At 44.8% G+C, this 24,257-nt stretch overlaps 1 protein-coding gene across 1 annotated transcript in view; it reads left to right on the plus strand.

The window, feature by feature from the left end:
* Positions 1–24,257, plus strand: part of LOC149445216 (E3 ubiquitin-protein ligase MID2-like) — a gene marked incomplete at its 3' end in the record, with an annotated part of 226,564 nt that overhangs the window by 39,882 nt on the left and 162,425 nt on the right. Inside the window, exon 2 of the mRNA XM_089654077.1 lies at positions 3,209–3,917. Within this exon, the coding sequence (XP_089510203.1) occupies positions 3,258–3,917 (660 nt within the window). The remainder of the gene's footprint in view (positions 1–3,208; positions 3,918–24,257) is intronic.

A 24,257-nucleotide genomic window follows, 5' to 3' on the forward strand; every position in this document is an offset into this window, starting at 1 on the left:
TGGGGTGGAGGAACTTGACTGGCCTGCACAGAGTCCTGACCTCAACCCCATAGAACACCTTTGGGATGAATTAGAGCGGAGACTGCGAGCCAGGTCTCCTCCCCCGACATCAGTGCCTGACCTGACAAATGTGCTTCTGGAAGAATGGTCCAACCTTCCCATAGACACCCTCCTAAACCTTGTGGACGGCCTGCCCAGAAGAGTTGAAGCTGTTATAGCTGCAAAGGGCGGGGCCAACTCAATATTGAACCCTACGGACTAAGACTGGGGGGCCATTAAAGGTCGTGTGTGTGGAAAGGGCGGGGCCAACTCAATATTGAACCCTATGGACTAAGACTGGGGGGCCATTAAAGGTCATGTGTGTGGAAAGGGCGGGGCCAACTCAATATTGAACCCTACGGACTAAGACTGGGAGGCCATTAAAGGTCATGTGTGTGGAAAGGGCGGGGCCAACTCAATATTGAACCCTACGGACTAAGACTGGAAGGCCATTAAAGGTCATGTGCTCTGTGGAAAGACAGGCCGAGTACGTATATATATATATATATATATATACACATAAAGTACTCAGACCCACTTCCATTTTTTGTTTTGTACATCGCAGGGTTTTTTGTTTTTAACAAACTTTGCAGCAGATTCCTACCTTTTATTATTCTGAAGAAATAGCAGTTTATTTCTTTGTGTCGATGTTCTGAGTGAATGTGAATGGGAGCGACTTTATAATTATCAATCATCTGCTGCACCTGCAGGGTTCTAATGAGGAAAGTGTCAGGGTCTGCATCCCTTAAAGACGCGATTTCCTTTTGGGAGTATTTCAGCAAAAATGAAATTTTTGCTGCAGGGGATGCCCAGCATCTGACTTGTATCTTAGTGCAGACTTCTGGGAAAATGAGTCAGCCAATCACACAAACAGGAAATGACATTTCTGGGGAGCGTTCCGTGTACAGAACGCCTCCAGGTTGCCCTGTTGCATTTTACACAAAATTGTGTCACACTTGTAGATGCATGCTATGTTATCTTTTTTTTTTGCTATTTTTTTTTTCCCCGCGAAAGTGGAATTACCCATTAAATGTGGTGGCTGCTTTTTTTTTCTTTTTTCTTTTTTTTTTTTTCTTTTTTTTTAGTGTTACCTCTGACTTTCATTGGGCGATCCTGCTATTGACAGACTTCCTGTCCCAGGGTGGCAACACACACTGTACTGTATGTCTAGAGGAGCGGTGTTGTCACCCTAGCACAGGAAGTTTGTTAGGACTACAGAGTGCCTCCCCCATTCCTCCTCTCCATGACATAGGAGGAGACGTTGTGTAGTCCACACAGAGAACTGGGCAGGGCTAATAATATTTTTTCAGGCTGCATTCACTATATTGCGTTTCACAAACGCGTGTAAAGTCGCACTGCGCTGATGTGTGGCTTTACGTATTGTTGTGCCACACGCATTAGGCAGCCGCTTCATTTCAATGACCACTGGTGCAGGATGGAAGCCGTGAAAGGATGGACGCATGCATTAATCTCATCATTTACCACCCCCCCCCCCCCCCCCAGAAAACAAGCCGCTCCACTCTTCAAAGATTAAAATATTTATGTACACGCCGTATACCGGTTTAAAATATACAGTCATTCCTCCGAAAAATCTATGATACATATTTAAATTGTACAGTGCCGTGTCGGCTACCAGGATTGGGATGTCCCCAAAGACCTCCATGGAGTGCCCCCATCCTAAATCTATGGGCCTAACCTCTCCCCATGGAAAAAACAAAACAAAATGAACCCCCCCCAAAAAAGAAACCTAAATCTATGGGCTTAACCTCTCCCAAGGGAAAAAAAAAACAACAACAAAACAATCCCCCCCCCCCCCAAAAAAAAAAACCACACACAACCCTCCAACACACAACCACCACAGACCTCACATAGGGTCTGTTAACCCCCCCCCCCCCCAAAAAAAAAAAAAAATTATATAAAACATTTTTTTTTTTAAATTCCATTTTTTAAAATATTTATATACACGCCGTATACCGGTTTAAAATATACAGTCATTCCTCCGAATAATATATGATACATATTTACATTGTACAGTGCCGTGTCGGCTACCAGGATTGGGATGTCCCCAAAGACCTCCATGGTAGCCCCCCATCCTAAATCTATGGGCTTAACCTCTCCCCAGGGAAAAAAAAAAAACAACAAAACAAACCCCCCCCCAAAAAAAAAAACAAATTTTTAAGCGCAGCAGAGTAGCTCATGCACCTTTTTGAGCTTCACGTTTTGCGTGTTTCTTAACCACACGTGTTACATGCGAGAAAACGTTTTCTGTTTGGGGTGCAGATTAGAAAGGAATAAATAATATACATTCTTAGTGGACATACCCTTTGATTAGAATATGTAATGTTTGCCCTGAAATCGTGTCTGTTCACCAGTATCACGGTTAGCAAAATTATTTATGTATTTAGGTTTCTACACACTTTTGGAATTTTTTTTTTTTTTAAGTCCATGTGATTCTCTATGCAATGCGAGCAGATTGTGGTTGGTGGGAGGGGCTTTACCTAGCTTCCTGAAAGCATCAAAACCCTGCCTCAGTACTCCTCTGATCAGGGGCGGACTGACAACTCATGGGGCCCCCGGGCAAAAGGGGATCAAGGGGCCCCTGTGTCCTTGCCCATACCCATAAAAGCCAATGAAAGGTACCAGGGGCATTTCATGGGGCCCCCTACTGAATCCGGGCCCTCGGGCAGTGCCCTAGTGCTCGAATGGTCAGTCCGCCCCTGGTCCTGATGCAAGCAGTGGGCTGGCTCTTGGGTGGAGTTATGCAGATCTCAGAAAGGCTTGATAGACAGATGTCAGTCTGCAAGAGTCATGTTCCTAGACAGGCTACCTATGCATCCATCTAGGTAACGCCCACATGTGACGCTGAACCTCTATGATTGAACTAACTGAAATCCAATGAAGGAAAGGGGTGGGCCAGGGACAGTCAGCCTGGGAGAGGGGAGCACTGGATGTCCTCCAGCCAGGAAATGAGGTGGGATCTACCTGACTTTCTGCAGGTTCTAATGCACATTGTTAGAAGCTCACAGTGTGCAGTTCTAGGAGAGGAGCCGGTACAAGCTTGCAAAGCTAAAGGGAAGGCTTGAGTACAACTTTAGTTTTTTGAAAATAATGTTCCTCATGCCAGTGTGAATGGAGCCGATTGTGTCTAACACGTATGTGTTTGTTCTAGGTGAACAGAAGAAACCAAGCTCTCCTAAATCTGAATGGTTTAGCTAAACATGGAAACATTGGAGTCAGAATTAACCTGTCCAATTTGCCTGGAGTTATTTGAGGACCCCCTTCTACTTCCCTGTGCCCATAGCTTGTGCTTCGGCTGTGCCCATCGCATCCTGGTTTCTGGAAATTCTTCGAGTGACTTGGTAGAACCCGTCACAGCCTTCCAGTGTCCGACTTGCAGATATGTCATATCACTCAACCACCGTGGCTTGGAAGGGTTGAAACGTAACGTCACCCTACAGAACATCATCGACCGTTTTCAGAAGGCATCTCTAAGTGTACCAAATTCTCCCAGTGAAGACCACAGAGACAAGATCTACAAAAGTGTGCCCATCATGGCTGCTGAAAGGATTCCATGCCAGTTCTGTGAGGTGGAACCACCGAGAGACGCCGTGAAGACGTGTATAACTTGCGAGGTGTCTTACTGTGACCGTTGCCTACGTGCAACCCACCCTAACAAGAAACCTTTTACAAGTCACCGTCTGGTGGAACCCGTACCGGATGCTCATTTCCGAGGACTTGTTTGTTTGGAACATGAAAACGAGAAGGTTAACATGTACTGTGCGGTGGATGATCAGCTTATTTGTGCCTTATGCAAATTGGTTGGCAGGCACAGAGAACATCAGGTGGCCTCTCTGAGTGACCGGTTTGAAAAACTAAAGGTAAGAGCTGATGCATATTCGCAATTATAACAGTCTTTCTTTATTAAGCTTGTCTTGCCAAGGGTTTCAAATGTACAATGTAGCACCCTGCTCAATATTTGTCCAAACATTGATGACCAACCATCACACCTGTATGAACTTATTGGAGTTCCTGTTGCAAAACCATGGCCAGTAATGAGATGACCTGATGTTAGAGATGTTGGATGAGAAGATCTGGTTCACGATTGGTATTACAGGTCATCCCAAAGGTGTTCAGTAGGGTTGAGGTCAGATATTGATGTTGGATGAGAAGACCACCAGAGCTCTAACTCATCCCAAAGGTGTTCAGTAGGGTTGAGATCAGATATTGATGTTGGATGAGAAGACCACCAGAGCTCTAACTCATCCCAAAGGTGTTCAGTAGGGTTGAGATCAGATATTGATGTTGGATGAGAAGACCACCAGAGCTCTAACTCATCCCAAAGGTGTTCAGTAGGGTTGAGATCCGATATTGATGTTGGATGAGAAGACCACCAGAGCTCAAACTCATCCCAAAGGTGTGCAGTAGGGTTGAAATCAGATATTGATGTTGGATGAGAAGACCACCAGAGCTCTAACTCATCCCAAAGGTGTTCAGTAGGGTTGAGATCAGATATTGATGTTGGATGAGAAGACCACCAGAGCTCTAACTCCTCCCAAAGGTGTTCAGTAGGGTTGAGATCAGATATTGATGTTGGATGAGAAGACCACCAGAGCTCTAACTCATCCCAAAGGTGTTCAGTAGGGTTGAGATCAGATATTGATGTTGGATGAGAAGACCACCAGAGCTCTAACTCATCCCAAAGGTGTTCAGTAGGGTTGAGATCAGATATTGATGTTGGATGAGAAGACCACCAGAGCTCTAACTCCTCCCAAAGGTGTTCAGTAGGGTTGAGATCCGATATTGATGTTGGATGAGAAGACCCCCAGAGCTCTAACTCATCCCAAAGATGTTCAGTAGGGTTGAAATCAGATATTGATGTTGGATGAGAAGACCACCAGAGCTCTAACTCATCCCAAAGGTGTTCAGTAGGGTTGAGATCAGATATTGATGTTGGATGAGAAGACCACCAGAGCTCTAACTCCTCCCAAAGGTGTTCAGTAGGGTTGAGATCAGATATTGATGTTGGATGAGAAGACCACCAGAGCTGTAACTCATCCCAAAGGTGTGCAGTAGGGTTGAGATCAGATATTGATGTTGGATGAGAAGACCACCAGAGCTCTAACTCCTCCAAAAGGTGTTCAGTAGGGTTGAGATCAGATATTGATGTTGGATGAGAAGACCACCAGAGCTCAAACTCATCCCAAAGGTGTGCAGTAGGGTTGAAATCAGATATTGATGTTGGATGAGAAGACCACCAGAGCTCTAACTCATCCCAAAGGTGTTCAGTAGGTTTGAGATCAGATATTGATGTTGGATGAGAAGACCAGCAGAGCTCTTAACTCCTCCCAAAGGTGTTCAGTTGGGTGGAGGTCGCGATGCTTTGAAGGCTATTGAAATTCCTCCACGCCAAATTCATAAACTCTTTATGGAGTTGGCTTCGCACAGAGGAACAATCATGCTGGAGCAGAAAAGGGTCTTCACCCAACTGTTACCATAAAGTTGAAAACGATCAATTGTCTAAAATGTCTTTGTATGGTGTAGTATTAATAGTACCCTTCACTGAAAATACCAGAAACACAATCTGAAGAGGGTTCCACATACGTGTGGATGATCAGATTATTTGTGCCTTGCGCAAATTAGTTGGTAGGCACAGAGAACATCAGGTGGCCTCCTTTGAGTGACCGGTTTGAAAAACTTAGGGTAAGAACAGATACATATTAGTAATTTTTAACAAAGTCTTTCTTTGGATAGCTTATGTTGCCAAGGATTTTTCCGAAGTGCAGTTAAGCACCCTGCTCAATATTTGCCCAAAAGCCGACCATCAAACCTATATTAGCTTGTTGGATTTCAAGTTGCAAAACCATGGCCATTAATGACTTGGCTGATAGAGATGTTGGATGAGAAGACCTGGCTCACAATTGGCATTCTGAATAATTGCAAACGTGTTAAGTAGGGTTGAGGTCAGGGCTTTGTGAAGGCCACTCGAGTTCCTCCACACCAAACTCATCAAACGCTTTTAGAAGTCAGGTACTGATGTGGAATGAGAAGACCTGGCTCAGCATTGGCATTCCATTTCATCCCAAAGGTGTTCAGTAGGGTTGAGGTTAGGACTCGGTGAAAGCCATTTGAAACTCATAAACTCTGTATGAAGCTGGCCTTGCACAAAGGCACAGTCAAGCTGGAACTGAAAAGGTTGTTCATCAAGCTGTTACCACAAAGTTGGAAATGTACAGTTGTGTAAAAAGACTTTGTATGGTGTAGTATCAACGGTACAATTAACTGGAAATACAGGAAACACAATTTGATGCGGGTTCCACATATGTGTGGATCAGCTTATTTGTGCCTTACGCAAATTAGTTGGATGGTACAGAGAACATCAGGTGGCCTCTCTGAGTGACCAGCTTGAAAGACAAAAAGATAAGAGCCGATAGAGATTAGTAAATTATAATAAAGTCTTTCTGTGGTCAGCTTATGTTGCCAAGGGTTTTCGAAGTAGAGTGTAGTACCCTACTCAGTATTTGTCCAAAAATTTGCAAGTGACCAACCATCACACCTATATGAGCTTGTCGGGCTTCCAGTTTCAAAACCATGGCCATTAATGAGATGGCCTGATGTTAGAGGTGTTGGGTGCGAAGACCTTGCTCACAATGGTCATTCCTGTTCATTGAAGAGGTGTTCAGTAGAGTTCATCTACTGATGTTGGATCAGAAGACCTGGGATGAATTGGCACTCCACAATTGGAGCTCCAGTTCATGCCAAATGTGTTCAGTAGTGTTGAGATCAGGGCTCTGTGAAGGCCACTTCAGTTTCTCCACATCAAACTCTTTATGGAGTTGGCTTTGCACAGGGGCACAGTCAAGCTGGAACAGAAAAGGGCCCTCATCAAGCTGTTACATACAATTGTCTAAAATATCTATCTACATGTATGTGTTCACGGTACCCTTCACTGAAAATAACAGATGGGAAGGGGGTTCCACATACGTTTGGCCAACAATGGTTATGGTTGGTCAGGTGTGCATGTGAAAGGCAGAGAAATGTTTTCCCTACAAATGTTTCGTAGCTGGATAGCTCCCCAAAAAGCGGGGTAAAATGACCAAAAACCCTTGTGTCCCCGTTGAGGAGGTTCTCCCACGCTCTGTTTGTCCTTGTGACCGTTCTCAAAGAGAAAATGTGGGAAATCCCAACATTTTAGAGTTTTCACCAAAACTAGAGGTGAGGGAAAACCTCGTACATAAACAAACGATAAAGATTGGTTATGAACTCAACCGAGATTGAGGGGAAACCTTCCAATGGAGAAATCCATTTCGTAGACAGCTAAGAGGGAGAAGGGAAGTCCCCTCGCTTTGAGAGGTTCCTTTTAACTTCTTCTTGTGTCTCTTGGACCGAAAGTGAAGGGACATTTCCATAATGGTACATAGCCGGCCAACAAAATTTTAGACCCGGATGACTTCTTTGTCTTCAGTCCATTGAGCAAAGAAAGCTTTCAGTAACTCTGGTGTGACCTGTCCTCCTGAAACTTTCCAGTCAGTAAATCACAGCGCGGGTCTATTCGGTATCTTCTCGATTTAAGCCCAATCAAAATCCTTAAACCCTGATGGAGGAGGAGTGTGAGATTTGCCTTTCTGGTTGTTTGGGTGTCCATTGTCACCGAGACAGAAAACGAGGGGAAGGCCGTAAGTTCTGCGTTGTCACTAGAGCAAGAGAATAGGAATCTCATCCAATGGGGGCACTTCTTCCTATGACAGTTCTCTGAAATGGGAACGCCCTTCGCTTCGAAGAGATTTCTCGTTTCTGGTTGCAGCTGTAGGCCAGGAGATGGAGGGAAGTCTATCCATGAGGACATAGACAGCAAAAAATGAACCTGATCGGGTGGGGGGTTTAAGCCACGCCTACCTAAAACAAAGACTAACGTTTGGGTTTGGCAAACACTTTAGGCACATCCGGGTTAATCCGGATTAGCTGAGATGGCCTGGTCTTTCTTCATCCGTATTCTCCCTATGGTGGCCCCGTGGTGGCCCATGGCTTACAGAGGAACCAGGAGAACCGGAGGACTAGAGATGGACAAAATGGAAACATTTGTTTCCTTTCGGATTTGTTCTTCAAGTTAATCGTTTAGCTTTGTCGTATTCATTATGTTAGAATGATTTGTTTTCTGAATTCGTTTCGTATATTCGGATTTGTTTCATATATTCGTGATGTTCAAATTTGACATCTGAATTTCGGAAGATGGCTATATTCGTTATATTCTATACTATTCTATTTTTTCTATTCTGTTCCTTTCTATTCTACTCTGTTTTATTCTTTTATTTTCTATTCTGTTTTATTCTATTATTTTATAATCCTTTATTTTCTATTCTTTTCTGTTTTATTCTATTCTATAGTTGTCTACTCTTTTCTGCTTTATTCTATTCTGTTCGCTTCCTTTATTTTCTTTTCTTTTCTCTTCTGTTCTGTTTTATTCTATTCTAATGTAGTTTATTTTTTATTCTAGTCTATTCTATTATTTTATTTTATTTTCTGTTTTATGTTATTCTATTTTTACTCTTTTCTACTTTATTCTATTCTGTTTGCTTCCTTTATTTTCTTTTCTATTCTGTTCTTTTCCATTCTGTTCTGTTTTATTATATTCTAATGTAGTTTATTTTCTATTCTAGTCTATTCTATCCTTTTATTTTATTTTCTGTTTTTTTTTTATTTTATTTCACTCTTTTCTGCTTTATTCTATTCTGTTTGCGGCCTCTATTTTCTTTTCTAGTTTTTTCCATTCCCTTCAGTTTTATTCTATTCCAATGTTTATTTTTTTCTATTCTATTCTTTTATTTTATGTTTTATGTTATTCTATTTTACTCTTTTCTGCTTTATTCTATTCTGTTTGCGTCCTCTATTTTCTTTTCTATTCTGTTCTTTTCCATTCTGTTCTGTTTTATTCTATTCTAATGTAGTTTATTATTTTCTGTTCTAGTCTTTTCTATTCTTTTATTTTATTTTCTGTTTTATGTTATTCTATTTTACTCCTTTCTGCTTTATTCTATTCTGTTTGCCTCCCTCTATTTTATTTTCTATTCTAGTTTTTTCCATTCCCTTCTGTTTTATTATTATTCTAATGTAGTTTATTATTTTCTGTTCTAGTCTATTCTATTATTTTATTTTCTGTTTTATTCTATTTTACTCTTTTCTGCTTTATTCTGTTAGCTTCCTATATTTTCTTTTCCATTCTGTTCTGTTTTATTCTATTCTAATGTAGTTTATTTACTATTCTAGTCTATTCTATTCTTTTATTTTTCAGGGTTTTTTTATTCTATTTTACTCTTTTCTGCTTTATTCTATTCTGTTTGCCTCCTCTATTTACTTTTCTATTCTAGTTTTTTCAATTCCCTTCTGTTTTATTATATTCTAATGTAGTTTATTATTTTCTGTTCTAGTCTATTCTATTCTTTTATTTTATGTTTTATGTTATTCTGTTTTACTCTTTTCTGCTTTATTCTATTCTGTTTGCCTCCTCTATTTTCTTTTTCTTTTCGATTTTTTTCCATTCCGTTCTGTTTTATTCTATTCTAATGTAGTCTATTATTTTCTATTCTAGTCTATTCTTTTATTTTCTGTTTTATTTTATTCTATTTTACTCTTTTCTGCTTTATTCTATTCTGTTTTCTGCCTTTTTTTTTCTTTTCTATTCTATTCTTTTCTATTCGCTTCTGTTTCATTCTATTCTAATGTAGTCTATTTTTTTCTATTCTAGTCCATTCTATTATTTTATTTTCTGTTTTATTTTATTCTAATTTACTCTTTTCTGCTTTATTCTATTCTGTTTGCCTCCTTTGTTTCTTCTATTCTTTTTTATTCTATTCTGTTCGCCTCCTATTTTGTCTCTTCTATTCTGTTTTAGTCTATTCTATTGTTTTCTGTTCTATTTTATTTTATTTTATTCTTTTATCTTCCTTTATTTTATATTCTTTTCTGTTTCATTCTATTATGTTCTATTTTATTCTATTCTTTTCTATTATATTCCTTGAATTTCTTTTCTATTCTATTATGTATTTTATTTTCTGTTTTATTCTATTCTTATTATATTTTATTTTCTATTCTTTTTTTATTCTATTGTTTTCTGTTCTATTTTGTAGAGGCCATCCCCAAACTGTTCCCACAAAGCTGGGAGCATGAAATTGTCCAATATGTTTTGGTATGCTGATGCCTTAATAATTCCCTTCCCTGGAACTAGGGGGCCAAGCCAAACCCCTGAAAAGCAGCCCCACACCATAATCCCTCCTCCACCAAACTTTACACTTGGCACAATGCAGTCAGGCAAGTACCGTTCTCCTGGCAACCACCAAACCCAGACACGTCTATCGGATTGCCAGACAGAGAAGCGTGATTGGTCACTCCAGAGAACGCGTCTCCTCTGCTCTAGAGTCCAGTGGCCGCGTGCTTTACACCACGGCATCCGACGCTTTGCATTTCACTTAGTAAAGTAAGGCTTGGATGCAGCTGCTCGGCCATGGAAACCCATTCCATGAAGCTCTCTACACACTGTTGTTGGGCTCATCTGAAGGCCACACCAAGTTTGGAGGTCTTTAGCTATTGACTCTGCAGACAGTTGTTGACTTCTGCACACTGTGCGCTTCACCATGCGCTGACCCCGCTCTGTCATGTGACGTGGCCTACCACTTGGTGGCTGAGTGGCTGTTGTTCCCAGTTACTTCCACTTTGTTATAATCCCACTAACAGTTGAGCGTGGAATATTTAGTAGCCAGGAAATGTCACGGATGGACTTATTGCACAGGTGACCACCTATCACGGGACCACGCTTGGAGTCACTGAGCTCCTGAGAGCGACCCATTCTTTCACCAATGTTTGTAGAAGCAGTCTGTATGCCTAGGGGCTTGATTGTATACACCTGTGTCCATGGAGGGGACAGGAACTCTGTCATGTGGGCTTCTAATGGAGACTAAAAGTGGCCGTTTCAGCACCTTGATGGTCCTGCTATGGAAGGTCCTTCTTTAGGCGCTTTCTTTTATAAGGTGACAATGCTTTGTCCTTTTGTCTCCCAGTTGTGTTCTTGTGTTGTCACCCTGTCTCATGGGCTTCTGACAGGGACCGCAAGTGACCATTTCAACATCCTGGTAAACCTGCCATGGAAGGTCCTTGTTCAGGAACTTCTTATTATAGGGTGACAACACAATGTCTCTGTCTCCTGTTTGTGCTCCTGTGTGGTCACCTGTCAGTTGGACTTCCGATGGAGACTAAAAGTGTCCGTTTCAGCACCACGGTGATCCTGCCATGGGAGGTCCTTGCTCAGGCACTTCCTGTTATAAGGTGACAATGCTCTGTCCTTGTCTCTCAGCTGTGTTCTTGTGTTGTCACCCTGTGTCACGGGCTTCCAACAGAGACTACAAGTGGCCATTTCAACACCCCAGTGATCCTGCCATGGAAGGTCCTTGTTCAGGCACTTCCTGTTATAATGTGACCACCCTCTGTCTCCTAACTCTGCTCCTGCGTGGCCACCTGTCAACTGGGCTTCTGATAGAGTCCGCAAGTGGCCATTTCAACACCCTGGTGATCCTGCCATGGAAGGTCCTTGCTCAGGCACTTCCTTTTATAAGGTGACAATGCTCTGTCCTTGTCTCTCAGCTGTGTTCTTGTGTTGTCACCCTGTCTCATGGGCTTCCAACAGACACTACAAGTGACTATTTCAACACCCCGGTGATCCTGCCATGGAAGGTCCTTGTTCAGGAACTTCCTTTTATAAGGTGACAAAGCTCTATCCTTGTTTCTCAGTTGTGTTCTTGTGTAGTCACCGTGTCTCACGGGCTTCCAACAGAGTCCGCAAGTGGCCATTTCAACACCCCAGTGATCCTGCCATGGAAGGTTCTTGTTCAGGCACTTCCTTTTATAAGGTGACAACGCTCTGTCCTTGTCTCTCAGTTGTGTTCTTGTGTTGTCAACCTGTCTCACGAGCTTCCAACAGAGACTACAAGTGACCATCTCAACACCTCGGTGATCCTGCCATGGAAGGTCCTTGTTCAGGAACTTCCTTTTATAAGGTGACAACGCTCTCTCCTGGTCTGTCAGTTGTGTTCTTGTGTTGTCACCCTGTCTCATGGACTTCCAACAGACACTACAAGTGACCATCTCAACACCTCGGTGATCCTGCCATGGAAGGTCCTTGTTCAGGAACTTCCTTTTATAAGGTGACAAAGCTCTATCCTTGTTTCTCAGTTGTGTTCTTGTGTAGTCACCGTGTCTCACGGGCTTCCAACAGAGTCCGCAAGTGGCCATTTCAACACCCCGGTGATCCTGCCATGGAAGGTTCTTGTTCAGGCACTTCCTTTTATAAGGTGACAACGCTCTGTCCTTGTCTCTCAGTTGTGTTCTTGTGTTGTCACCCTGTCTCACGAGCTTCCAACAGAGACTACAAGTGACCATCTCAACACCTCGGTGATCCTGCCATGGAAGGTCCTTGTTCAGGAACTTCCTTTTATAAGGTGACAACGCTCTCTCCTGGTCTGTCAGTTGTGTTCTTGTGTTGTCACCCTGTCTCACGGGCTTCCGACAGAGACTACAATTGACCATCTCAACACCTTGAAGTGGGAAGTGGCTGCAAAGTGGCCGCAGGAGAGCAGCAGCACCAAGATGCAACAAAGGATGAAAAGTAGGTGAAAACTATTTTTTGCATTCGGCAAATAAAAAAGCAATTGCTTCTAACATGCAGCAGTTTAGCTGGCATCTAGTCAAGGGTTACATCTGCTGTATCACCCATTCTGCCCCCAGCAGTCCTCCCTCCTCACCAATCTCATCTCCCTCCTCTGTGGCCCCCCGCAGCACTCGTTTTCTGCCCAGAGGACCCTCAGCGATTGGCGCCGTAATCAGGACCTCTCCAGCTTTCTGCTTGCCTGTGTGTTGTCACCGGCTCCCTGTCACTTGTATTAAAGCTGGGAAGACATTTCTTAATATATATAATGACAGCGCGGGGTCAGGAGGAGCCGTCAGGGAGGAGGGACGCTGCGCGCTGCGACAGGCGCCTGTAGGAACACGCAGAATTTAATTCGACAAAACGATGACGGATGGCCGAGAGTCAACTGGCTTTACAAGCCAAACTGCATCTGCGGCGATCTGTATAGATGGAGGCTAAGCTCACACCTCTGCGGCTTGCGTTTGATCCGTTGCTGCAGTGCGGTTTTGACGCTTTTTTGATGCGTTTTGCGTTTTTTTTTTTTTTGGGGGGGGCCAACTCGTTGCTGGATAGATTCAAAATGCAGAACGCGTCAAAAACGCAGCACTTGCGGTTTATAGGCGGTCCCATTGAAGTCTATTGGATTAAAAATGCAAACTGTTGCCAGAAAAGAAGTCTCTGACCCTTTCCAAAAAAACGCACACGCAAAAAAAAACGCTTAGGTGTGAATGTGATCCATAGGAAATCATGATTAATGACACGAAATGCGTCCTTCAAAATGCATTCCGGTGAAGTCGCACGATTTCAAAGTCGGATGTAATTTTGACTTGAGGTGCGACTTGGAAGACATCTGTGGTTTGAAAGACACAGATGTCTATGCAAGTCGCACCAGAAGTAGTGCATGCAAATCCGAATCGCACCAATATGACGCTTTAACTGCTGCGACTTGCTATGCGAGTTGCAAATCGCACGGCAAGAAATACTTTAGAAATCGCATGTTAAGATGCTGATGTTCATATTCATTAGATGCGATTTCAGGTGCAGGATTGAAATTGCACCTGAAATCGCATTTACACCCCGGTCATTTCAAAGTCGGATGTCATTTTGACTTGAGGTGCGACTTGGAAGACATCTGTGGTTTGCAAGACACAGATGTCTGTGCAAGTCGCACCGGAAGTAGCGCATGAACGACTTTAGAAATTGGTGTGACTCCGACCAAGTCGGAATTGCACTGATATGACGCTTTAACTAGGGACAATAGGCTGCGACTTCCCATGCGAGTTGCAAATCGCACGGCAAGAAATACTTTAGAAATCACACATGTTAAGATGCTGACGTTCATATTCATTAGATGCAATTTCAGGTGCAGTTTCAATTTGCAAATCGCACCGGAGTGACCGGAATGTGAAGATTGAAACCGCACCTGAAATCGCATTTACACCCCGGTCATTCCAAAGTCGGATGTCATTTTGACTTGAGGTGCGACTTGCAAGACATCTGTGGTTTGCAAGACACAGATGTCAATGCAAGTCGCACTGCAAGTCCAAATCGCACTAATATGACGCTTTATCTGCTGCGACTTGCTATGCGAGTTGTAAATCGCACGGCAAGAAATACTTTAGAAATCGGACGTTAAGATGCTGACATTCATATTCATTAGATGCGATTTCAGAAGCGGTTTCAATTTGCAAATCGCACCGGAGTGACCGGAATGTGAGGATTGAAACCGCACCTGAAATCGCATTTACACCCCGGTCATTTCAAAGTCGGATGTCATTTTGACTTGTGTTGCAACTTGCAAGACATCTGTGGTTTGAAAGACACAGATGTCTATGCAAGTCGCACCGGAAGTAGCGCATGAACCACTTTAGAAATCGGTGTGACTCCGACCAAGTCGGAATCGGACTGATATGACGCTTTAACTACGGACAATAGGCTGCGACTTGCCGTGCGACTCGCACGGAGAGAAATACTTTAGAAATCGCACATTAAGATGCTGACATTCATTAGATGCGATTTCAGGTCCAGTTTCAATTTGCAAATCGCATCGGTGTGACCGGAATGTGAGGATTGAAACCGCATCTGAAATCGCATTTACACCCCGGTCATTTCAAAGTCGGATGTCATTTCAACTTGAGGTGCGACTTGCAAGACATCTGTGGTTTGAAAGACACAGATGTCTATGCAAGTCGCACAGGACGTAGCGCATGAACGACTTTAGAAATCGATGCGGCTCCGACCAAGTCCGAATCGCACCGATATGACGCTTTAACTGCTGCGACTTGCTATGCAAGTTGCAAATCGCATGGCAAGAAATACTTTAGAAATTGCACATGTTAAGATGCTGACATTCATATTCATTAGATGCGATTTCAGGTGCGGTTTCAATTTGCAAATCGCACCGGTGTGACCGGAATGTGAGGATTGGAAGCGCACCTGAAATCGCATTTACACCCCGGTCATTTCAAAGGTGGATTTCATTTCAACTTGAGGTGCGACTTGCAAGACACAGATGTCTATGCAAGTCGCACTGGAAGTAGCGCATGAACGACTTTAGAAATCGGTGTGGCTCCAACCAAGTCCGAATCACACCGATATGACGATTAACTGCGGACAATAGGCTACAACTTGCCATGTGCGTTGCAAATCGCAGGGCAAGAAATACTTTAGAAATCGCACGTGCTGACATTCATATTCATTAGATGCGATTTCAGGTGCGGTTTCAATTTGCAAATCGCACCGGAGTGACCGGAATGTGAAGATTGAAACCGCACCTGAAATCGCATTTACACTCCGGTCATTTCAAAGTCGGATGTTATTTCAACTTGAGGTGCGACTTGCAACACATCTGTGGTTTGAAAGACACAAATGTCTATGCAAGTCGCACTGGAAGTAGCACATGAACGACTTTAGAAATCGGTGCGGCACCGACCAAGTCCGAATCACACCGATATGACGATTAACTGCGGACAATAGGCTACAACTTGCCATGTGCGTTGCAAATCGCAGGGCAAGAAATACTTTAGAAATCGCACATTAAGATGCTGAAATTCATTAGATGCGATTTCAGGTGCGGTTTCAATTTGCAAATCGCACCGGTGTGACCGGAATGTGAGGATTGAAACCGCACCTGAAATCGCATTTACACCCCGGTCACATCAAACCTGACTTAGAAATCATGCGACTTACAAGTCGGGTGAGATGCCGATTTCAGGTGCGATTTGCAAGTCATCCGACACAGATTGTGCAAATCGCACCAAAAGTAGCGCATGTACTACTTTAGGAATGGGTGTGGCTCTGACCAAGTCGCAACCGCACTGATATGACCGCCGTAATTGCGGACAATAGGCTGTGACTTGCAAGTCCTATGGCATGCAGATCGCAGCCAAGTCGCACTGGGTTTGACCGGGGCTTGATAAATGTGAATGTCGGTGTCATAACACGTGCGATTTGCTGCAGCGCGATTTCTAAAGTCGTCCTTGCATTCTTTTTCTGCAGTTTATTGCGCATTTCACAGGCTTAGAATAGAATGGAAATCGCAAAGCAAATCGCAAGAAATCGTTGAAAATCTTCACAAGTCACAATAAAGTCTTCAGAAATCGCACAATTTTAAATCGCAGTGGTGTGACCGGTGACTTAAAATGTAATATATTATATGCAGCTTAGCAGTCTTTTAGAGGCGTCACCTGGTGATCCTGCCAGCAGCACACTTCCTGGCCTCGGGTGACAACGCTCACCCACTGTAATGTATAGTACGGCAACGTTGTCACCATCAGGCTACTTTCACGCTGATTCGTTTTTTTCAGTTCTTCAGTAAAAAAGAAGCAAAAGAAAACTGAATCCTTTGAAATCCTACGTAGCCCTTCACACTGGTCCGTTACGCTTTTGTTCCTGTTAAAAAAAAAAAAAAAATCCTGCTTGCTGCGTTTTTGGTGCATATTTAGTCCGGTGAAAAAAAAAATAACCGTTTCCCTCCATTGAAACGAATTGAAATCTCATCAAAACGCATGATAAATGGCACCCTTCTGATCAACTCAGTGCGACTTCACGGCGGCTTCTGGTGGACTTCAGTTCCATTTCAGCCCCATAGACTTCTATGTTATGTCACAGAGGTCACATCAGCTCACATAGGAAGCATTCTTGTGCTACTTTCCTGGAATTTTTTTGTTTTTTTTCTAACCCTCACCTCTCCTCCCTGGTCATCCTGCATTGATATAGCTGTGATTTTAGAGCCTTCCTTCAATTGATTGATTGATTGACCCTTTCTTTGATTGATTGACCCTTTCTTTGATTGATTGATTGATTGATTGATTGACCCTTTCTTTGATTGATTGACCCTTTCTTTGATTGATTGATTGATTGACCCTTTCTTCGATTGATTGATTGATTGACTAATTGATCCTTTCTTCATTTTCTTTATCATTCCTTCCTTCCTTTGATTGATTGATTGATTGACCCTTTCTTTGATTGATTGACCCTTTCTTTGATTGATTGACCCTTTCTTTGATTGATTGACCCTTTCTTTGATTGATTGACCCTTTCTTTGATTGATTGACCCTTTCTTCGATTGATTGATTGATTGATTGATTGATTGACTAATTGATCCTTTCTTCTTTTTCTTTATCATTCCTTCCTTCCTTTGATTGATTGAACTAAGGGTTGATTGATCAGAGGAAGGAAGGGTCGAACGGTCGAAGGAAGGATCAAAACCTAGCCTTTAGACAGCAAGGATGGCAAGGAGGAGACCCTTCCTTCTCTCCTTCCTTCCTTTGATCAATCAATCCTTAGTTTGATTGAAGGAAGGAAGAATTGATCAATCAAAGGAAGGAAGGATCGATCGACTGAAAGAAGGATCTAAACCTCTTCAGTGTGAACCTAGCCTTTAGGCAGCAAGGATGATAGGGAGGAGACCATTCCTTCTCTCCTTCCTTTGATCAATCGATCCTTAGTTCGATCGAAGGAAGGAAGAAATGATCGATCAATGGAAGGAAGGATTGGTGGAAGGGTCGATCGAGTGAAGGAAGGATCAAAACCTCTTCAGTGTGAACCCAGCCTTTAGGCAGCATGGAGGACAGGGAGGAGACCCTTCCTTCTCTCCTTCCTTCCTTTGATCAATCAATCCTAAGTTCAATCAAAGGATGGAAGGAAGAATTGATCGATCAAAGGAAGGATCAGTGAAAGGGTTGATCGATCAAAGGAAGGGTCAATTGATCCTTTGAAGGAAAGCTTGATCAAAGGAAGGGTCGATCAATCAATCGAAGGAATGCTCCAAAATTGCAGCTGTATCAAAATAGATGACCAGGGAGGAGAGGTGAGGGTTAAACCCCCCCCCCAAAAAAAGTCCACCAAAGTCACATAGGAATGCTTCTCATCTGTGCTGATGTAACTTCTGTGAGACAACATAGAAGTCTAGGGGGGCCAGAGGACACTACAGTGTGGGGGGGCCAGAGGACACTACAGTGTGGGGGGGCCAGAGGTCATCACCGTGTGGGGGGCCAGAGGACACTACTGTGTGGGGGGGCCAGAAGTCATCACAGTGTGGGGGGACCAGAGGACACTACAGTGTGTGGGGGGGGGGGCATAGGACACTACTGTGTGGGGGGCCAGAGGTCATCACTGTGTGGGGGGCCAGAGGACACTACTGTTTGAGAGGTCATCTCTGCCCCCCCCCACACACACAGTAGTGTTCTCTGGCCCCCCCACACAGTGATGACCTCTGGCCTCCCCAAACAATAGTGTCCTCTGGCCCCCCACACAGTGATGACCTCTGCCCCCCCAAACAGTAGTGTCCTCTGCACACCCCCCCCCCCCACACACACACACACACACACAGTAGTGTTCTCTGGCCCCCACACAGTGAACACTACTGTGTGGGGGGGGGGGGGAGAGGTCATCACTGTGTGGGGGGGCCAGAGGACATCACTGTGTGGGGGGGGGCCAGAGGACTGTTTCAAACGTGAGAAATCAGGGGCCCCCAACAGGGCTCCTAAAATCTGTAGACACATCAGGAGGTAAGAAGAGATTTTGCACCATGACTGGTGGCCGCTTGTCCTATAGACACACCAGGAGTTGAGAGGAGATCTCCCATCATGAATGCTGGCTCCTTGTCCTATAGACACACCAGGAGTTGAGAGATCTCCCATCATGAATGCTGGCTCCTTGTCCTATAGACACACCAGGAGTTGAGAGGAGATCTCCCATCATGAATGCTGGCTCCTTGTCCTATAGACACACCAGGAGTTGAGAGGAGATCTCCCATCATGAATGCTGGCTCCTTGTCCTATAGACACACCAGGAGTTGAGAGGAGATCTCCCATCATGAATGCTGCCTCCTTGTCCTTTAGACACACCAGGAGTTGAGAGGAGATCTCCCATCATGAATGCTGGCTCCTTGTCCTATAGACACACCAGGAGTTGAGAGGAGATCTCCCATCATGAATGCTGGCTCCTTGTCCTATAGACACACCAGGAGTTGAGAGGAGATCTCCCACCTTAACTGGTGGCTGCTTGTCCTGTAGACATACCAAGAGGTGTCAAGAGATCTCCCACTATGACTTGTGGCTCCTGGTCCTGTAGACACACCAGGAGGTGAGAAGAGATTTCTCACCATGAATGGTGGCTCCTTGTCCTTTAGACACACAAGGAGGTGAGAGGATATCTCCCACCATAAATGGTGGCTCCTTCCTCCAACCAATACAACACTAACAGGACTCAGTATTGGGGACACTCATGGGAAATGTTAGCTGCACCTGAGTCTGGAGGAGGCTGCGGGGCTAGAACGAAGGGGCGGTAGCAGAGAGAGGTCGCCACAGAAAATACAATACCTTTTCCATTGCCAGAAACTGGCATTTAGGATTGCTTCCCAGACTGACAGATTAACTTTTAAATCATAATTGTCAGTAAATGGATTGATGTCGCAATTTACTAATGAGGGCCGGAGATTATCGGCAGCAGTGGATGCATTCATTATGACAGCAAATATACTGACTGGTTCACATTGACTAAAGGGAGTTAATTAATGGGAGCTGCCGGCCCATTGTGCCGCTACACTCCTGAATTATTTATTTGGGTTAAATTGTGTTTGTGATTTCTTTGACAGCAGGTGATAATGAGTTCATGGGATCTATTGATTTATTACAAACAGATTTGAGTGGATGGATAGATGGATGGATGGATAGACGGACGTATAGATAGATAGATGGATGGATGGATAGATAGACAGACGGACGGATAGACGGACGGATAGACGGAGAGACGGGGAGATAGACGGATGGATAGACGGACGGATGGATAGACGGACGGACAGATGGACGGATAGACGGACGGATAGACAGACGGGGAGATAGACGGATGGACGGACGTATAGATGGACAGACAGACTGACGGATAGACGGATGGACGGACAGATAGACGGATGGATAGACGGACGGATAGACGGACGGATAGACGGAGAGACGGGATAGATAGACGGACAGATAGATTGACGGGCGGACAGATAGATGGGCGGACGGATAGATGGATGGACGGGCGGACGGATAGATGGACGGGCGGACGGATAGATGGACGGGCGGACGGATAGATGGACGGGCGGACGGATAGATGGACGGGCGGACGGATAGATGGACAGATAGATGGACGGGCGGACGGACGGATAGATGGACGGACAGACAGGTTAGATAGATGGATGGACGGACGGACGGATAGATGGACGGGCGGATGGATAGACGGACGGATAGATGGACGGGCGGATGGATAGACGGACGGACAGATGGACGGATAGACGGACGGATAGACGGACGGGGAGATAGACGGATGGACGCACGTATAGATGGACTGACGGATAGACGGATGGACGGACGGATAGACGGACGGATAGACGGACGGATAGACGGACGGATAGACGGGGAGATAGACGGACGGATAGACGGACGGATAGACGGACGGATAGACGGACGGATAGACGGACGGAGGGACGGACGGACGGACAGACGGACGGGGAGACAGACGGGGAGATAGACGGATGGACGGACGTATAGATGGACAGACAGACTGACGGATAGACGGATGGACGGACAGATAGACGGATGGATAGACAGACAGACGGGGAGATAGATAGATGGGTAGATAGATGGACGGACAGATAGACAGACGGGGAAATAGATAGATGGAAGGACAGACGGGGACATAGATAGACGGACGGACAGATAGACAGACGGATAGACGGACAGACGGGGAGATAGATAGACGGACAGATAGATGGGCGGGCGGACAGATAGATGGGCAGACGGATAGATGGATGGATGGACGGGCGGACGGATAGATGGACGGGCGGACGGATAGATGGACGGGCGGACGGATAGATGGACGGATAGATGGACGGGCGGACGGATAGATGGACGGGCGGACGGATAGATGGACGGGCGGACGGATAGATGGACGGGCGGACGGATAGATGGACGGGCGGACGGATAGATGGACGGGCGGACGGATAGATGGACGGACGGACGGATAGATGGACGGACGGACGGACGGATAGATGGACGGACGGATAGATAGATGGACGGACGGATAGATGGACGGATAGATGGACGGACGGACGGATAGATGGACGGACGGACGGATAGATGGACGGGCGGACGGATAGATGGACGGGCGGACGGATAGATGGACGGGCGGACGGATAGATGGACGGGCGGACGGATAGATGGACGGGCGGACGGACGGATAGATGGACGGACGGATAGATAGATAGATGGACGGACGGACGGATAGATGGACGGACGGATAGATGGACGGACGGACGGATAGATGGACGGACGGACGGACGGATAGATGGACGGATAGATGGACGGACGGACAGATGGACGGACGGACAGACAGATGGACGGACGGACAGACAGATGGACGGACGGACGGACAGATGGACGGACGGACGGACAGATGGACGGACGGACGGACGGACGGACAGATAGACAGACAGACGGGGAGATGGATGGGTGGGTAGATAGATAGACGGACGGATAGACGGATGGACAGACGGATAGACAGACTGAAGGATAGACAGACTGACGGATAGACAGACTGGCGGGGAGATAGATAAATAGGGGGATAAATAGGGAGATAGATGGATAGATAGATACGGAAAGACGGATCGCGACAGTACCAATCACTGTTCAGCTGTCGCAATCCGGCGCCACATAACCATTTCCTGCATTTTTCTTGCATTCTACATAGTCCACAAATACAGTTTTTACATGCAGATGTAGCCTACAGAGTGTCCAATCAGAAGGAAGTATTTTCATCTCTCTGCAACTAATATTTTAGCTTTTATGAGAGATGAAACATATTCCTTTGATCTACTGATATAATTGTTAGCTCCCGGACAGATTGGAGCCCTCCTGGTCCCTGCAGCCGAAATGTCTGGCGTCCTTCTTTCAAACTTCAAGAAGGTGGCAAAGTCTGATTATATGTAGGTGACAAATGTTATTGGCACCCAGGTGTCACTTCCAGCCTGAGGAAGCTCTGTCTCTTTCAGATGCTAACTGGTGACCATATGTCTCTGAATACCTATGACTGAATATATGACTGAATACATCTTTAATAACAAGGAATGAAACTAAATTTATGATTACATATTGCTACTGATCACATCTCAGCTACTCAAATCTGTACATTTATGTCACAAACGGTTTGGACTCAATAGTTATGTCTGGAGGAAACCAGGCATCTCTCATCACCTGCCCAATACCATACCAACAGTAAAGCACGGTGGCGGCAGCATCATGATGTTGGGAGTGTTTTTCAGCAGCAGAGACTGTCAAGACCAGTCCGTGTTATGTGAAGGCTGAATGTTCCACAGCGCTCAGTACCTCTGACTGGTCCTGAAGGTTCACCTTCCAACATGACAACGACTCTATCCACACAGCCAAGACAACACAGGAGGGCTAAGGGATAACTCTGTGAATCTCCGAGGGTGGCCCAGCCAGAGCCCTGATGTGAACCCTATTGAACATCTCTGGAGAGACCTGAAAATGGCTGTCCACTGACAGTCCCCATCCAACCTGACTGCACTTGAGAGGATTTTCAGAGAAGAGTGGCCTAAAATCCCCCAATCCAGGTGTGCAAAGCTTGTCAAGTACTGATGTTTGATGAGAAGACCTATCTCACAATCAGCATTCCGAGGGTGTTCAATAGGGTTGAGGTCAGGTACTGATGTTGGATCAAAAGACCTGGGTTGCAACTCAGAGGTGTTCATTAGGGTTGAGGTGAGTTACTGATGTTTGATGAGGGGACCTGGTTCACAATTGGCATTCCAATTCATCCCGAAGGCATTCAATAGAGTTTAGGTCAAGGCTCTGTGTAGGACACTCGAGTTCTCCCACACCAATCTGGTCAAACTATGTCTTTATGGAGCTGGCTTTGTACAGAGGGGTACAGCCTTGCTGGAACAGAAATGGGCCATCACAAAACTGCCAAAATGTTTTTGGATGCCATAGCATTACCTTTCACTGGAAACATCTGAGCTTCATAATCTATAGAGGTGTCCTTTTGCCTAATAGGTCATTGAGATGGTCAGGTGTCCACATACTCTATGTATGCTAACGTTGGCAGTTGTGTAGCTCAGCGGTGGAAATTCGGAGCTGGCACCTGCAATATCTGCATATACTTCAGGTTCCTTTGTACCGAACCTTAAGAGGTCCAAAAGACTTCTGTGTTCCTCCCTTCTGCCACCTCCTAACAAGGTCCTTGCCAGATCTCTGTTGATATTATTGAGCAAAAGGCTCAAGAGCCATTGTTAAGGCTTGTTTTGAGATCATTGCCTGGACCCCCGGGATATGGTTCAAACCTACCAGCAAAGATACTTTTTGGGCTACCCCAATATGTGACACCTCCTCTGATCTAGGCATCCATTGGATGTCTTTAGGTTATCTGGACCACAGAGGTGAACTGTAATAGGCCAAGTCCATCTGATGTAAGCATAGTCAGAAGGCTATACATATAGAGAACAACGACCTTGCAGATAAGTGAAGAATTAGCATTCGAAAAGGGGGGGGGGGTCCATCATTTGACTTTTCCCTTTAGAGATAAACTGGTATATCTGTAACCTTATTTCTATTTGATGTTAACTCCATCTGACAAGAGCAGTGTCACATTTTGCTGGAAAAAAACGGCAACAGTGTCAAGTGTTCCGGGAAATCATATTGTGAAGGTCACTCGAGTGGTTTGCCAGGCAGTTAGTTATAAGATACTTGTCAGATGAGAATCAGATATGTATCCTTCCATGAACCAAATGTTCACGTTGCTCTAGGTTTACTTTTGATGTAAGAAAATGACTATTCTCGTTTTATTGAGAGTAGTAGTTATCCATTCGTGGATCAAAGTACAATGAGTGTTCCCACTTACATCAAGAATAATAATTAAAAAAAAAAAAAAGAATTAGAACAGCCTTTCTTAACCTTTTTAACATGGAGGAACCCTTGAAATACCTTTCTGGTCTCAGACAACCACTGCTAATGGTCACTGTATCTACAGCTCATATAAGTTGTCA

The sequence above is a fragment of the Staurois parvus genome, unplaced genomic scaffold (assembly GCF_062004578.1).
Source record: "Staurois parvus isolate SC_StPar_1 unplaced genomic scaffold, SC_StPar_1.0 ptg000739l, whole genome shotgun sequence".
NCBI classification, from domain to species: domain Eukaryota; kingdom Metazoa; phylum Chordata; class Amphibia; order Anura; family Ranidae; genus Staurois; species Staurois parvus.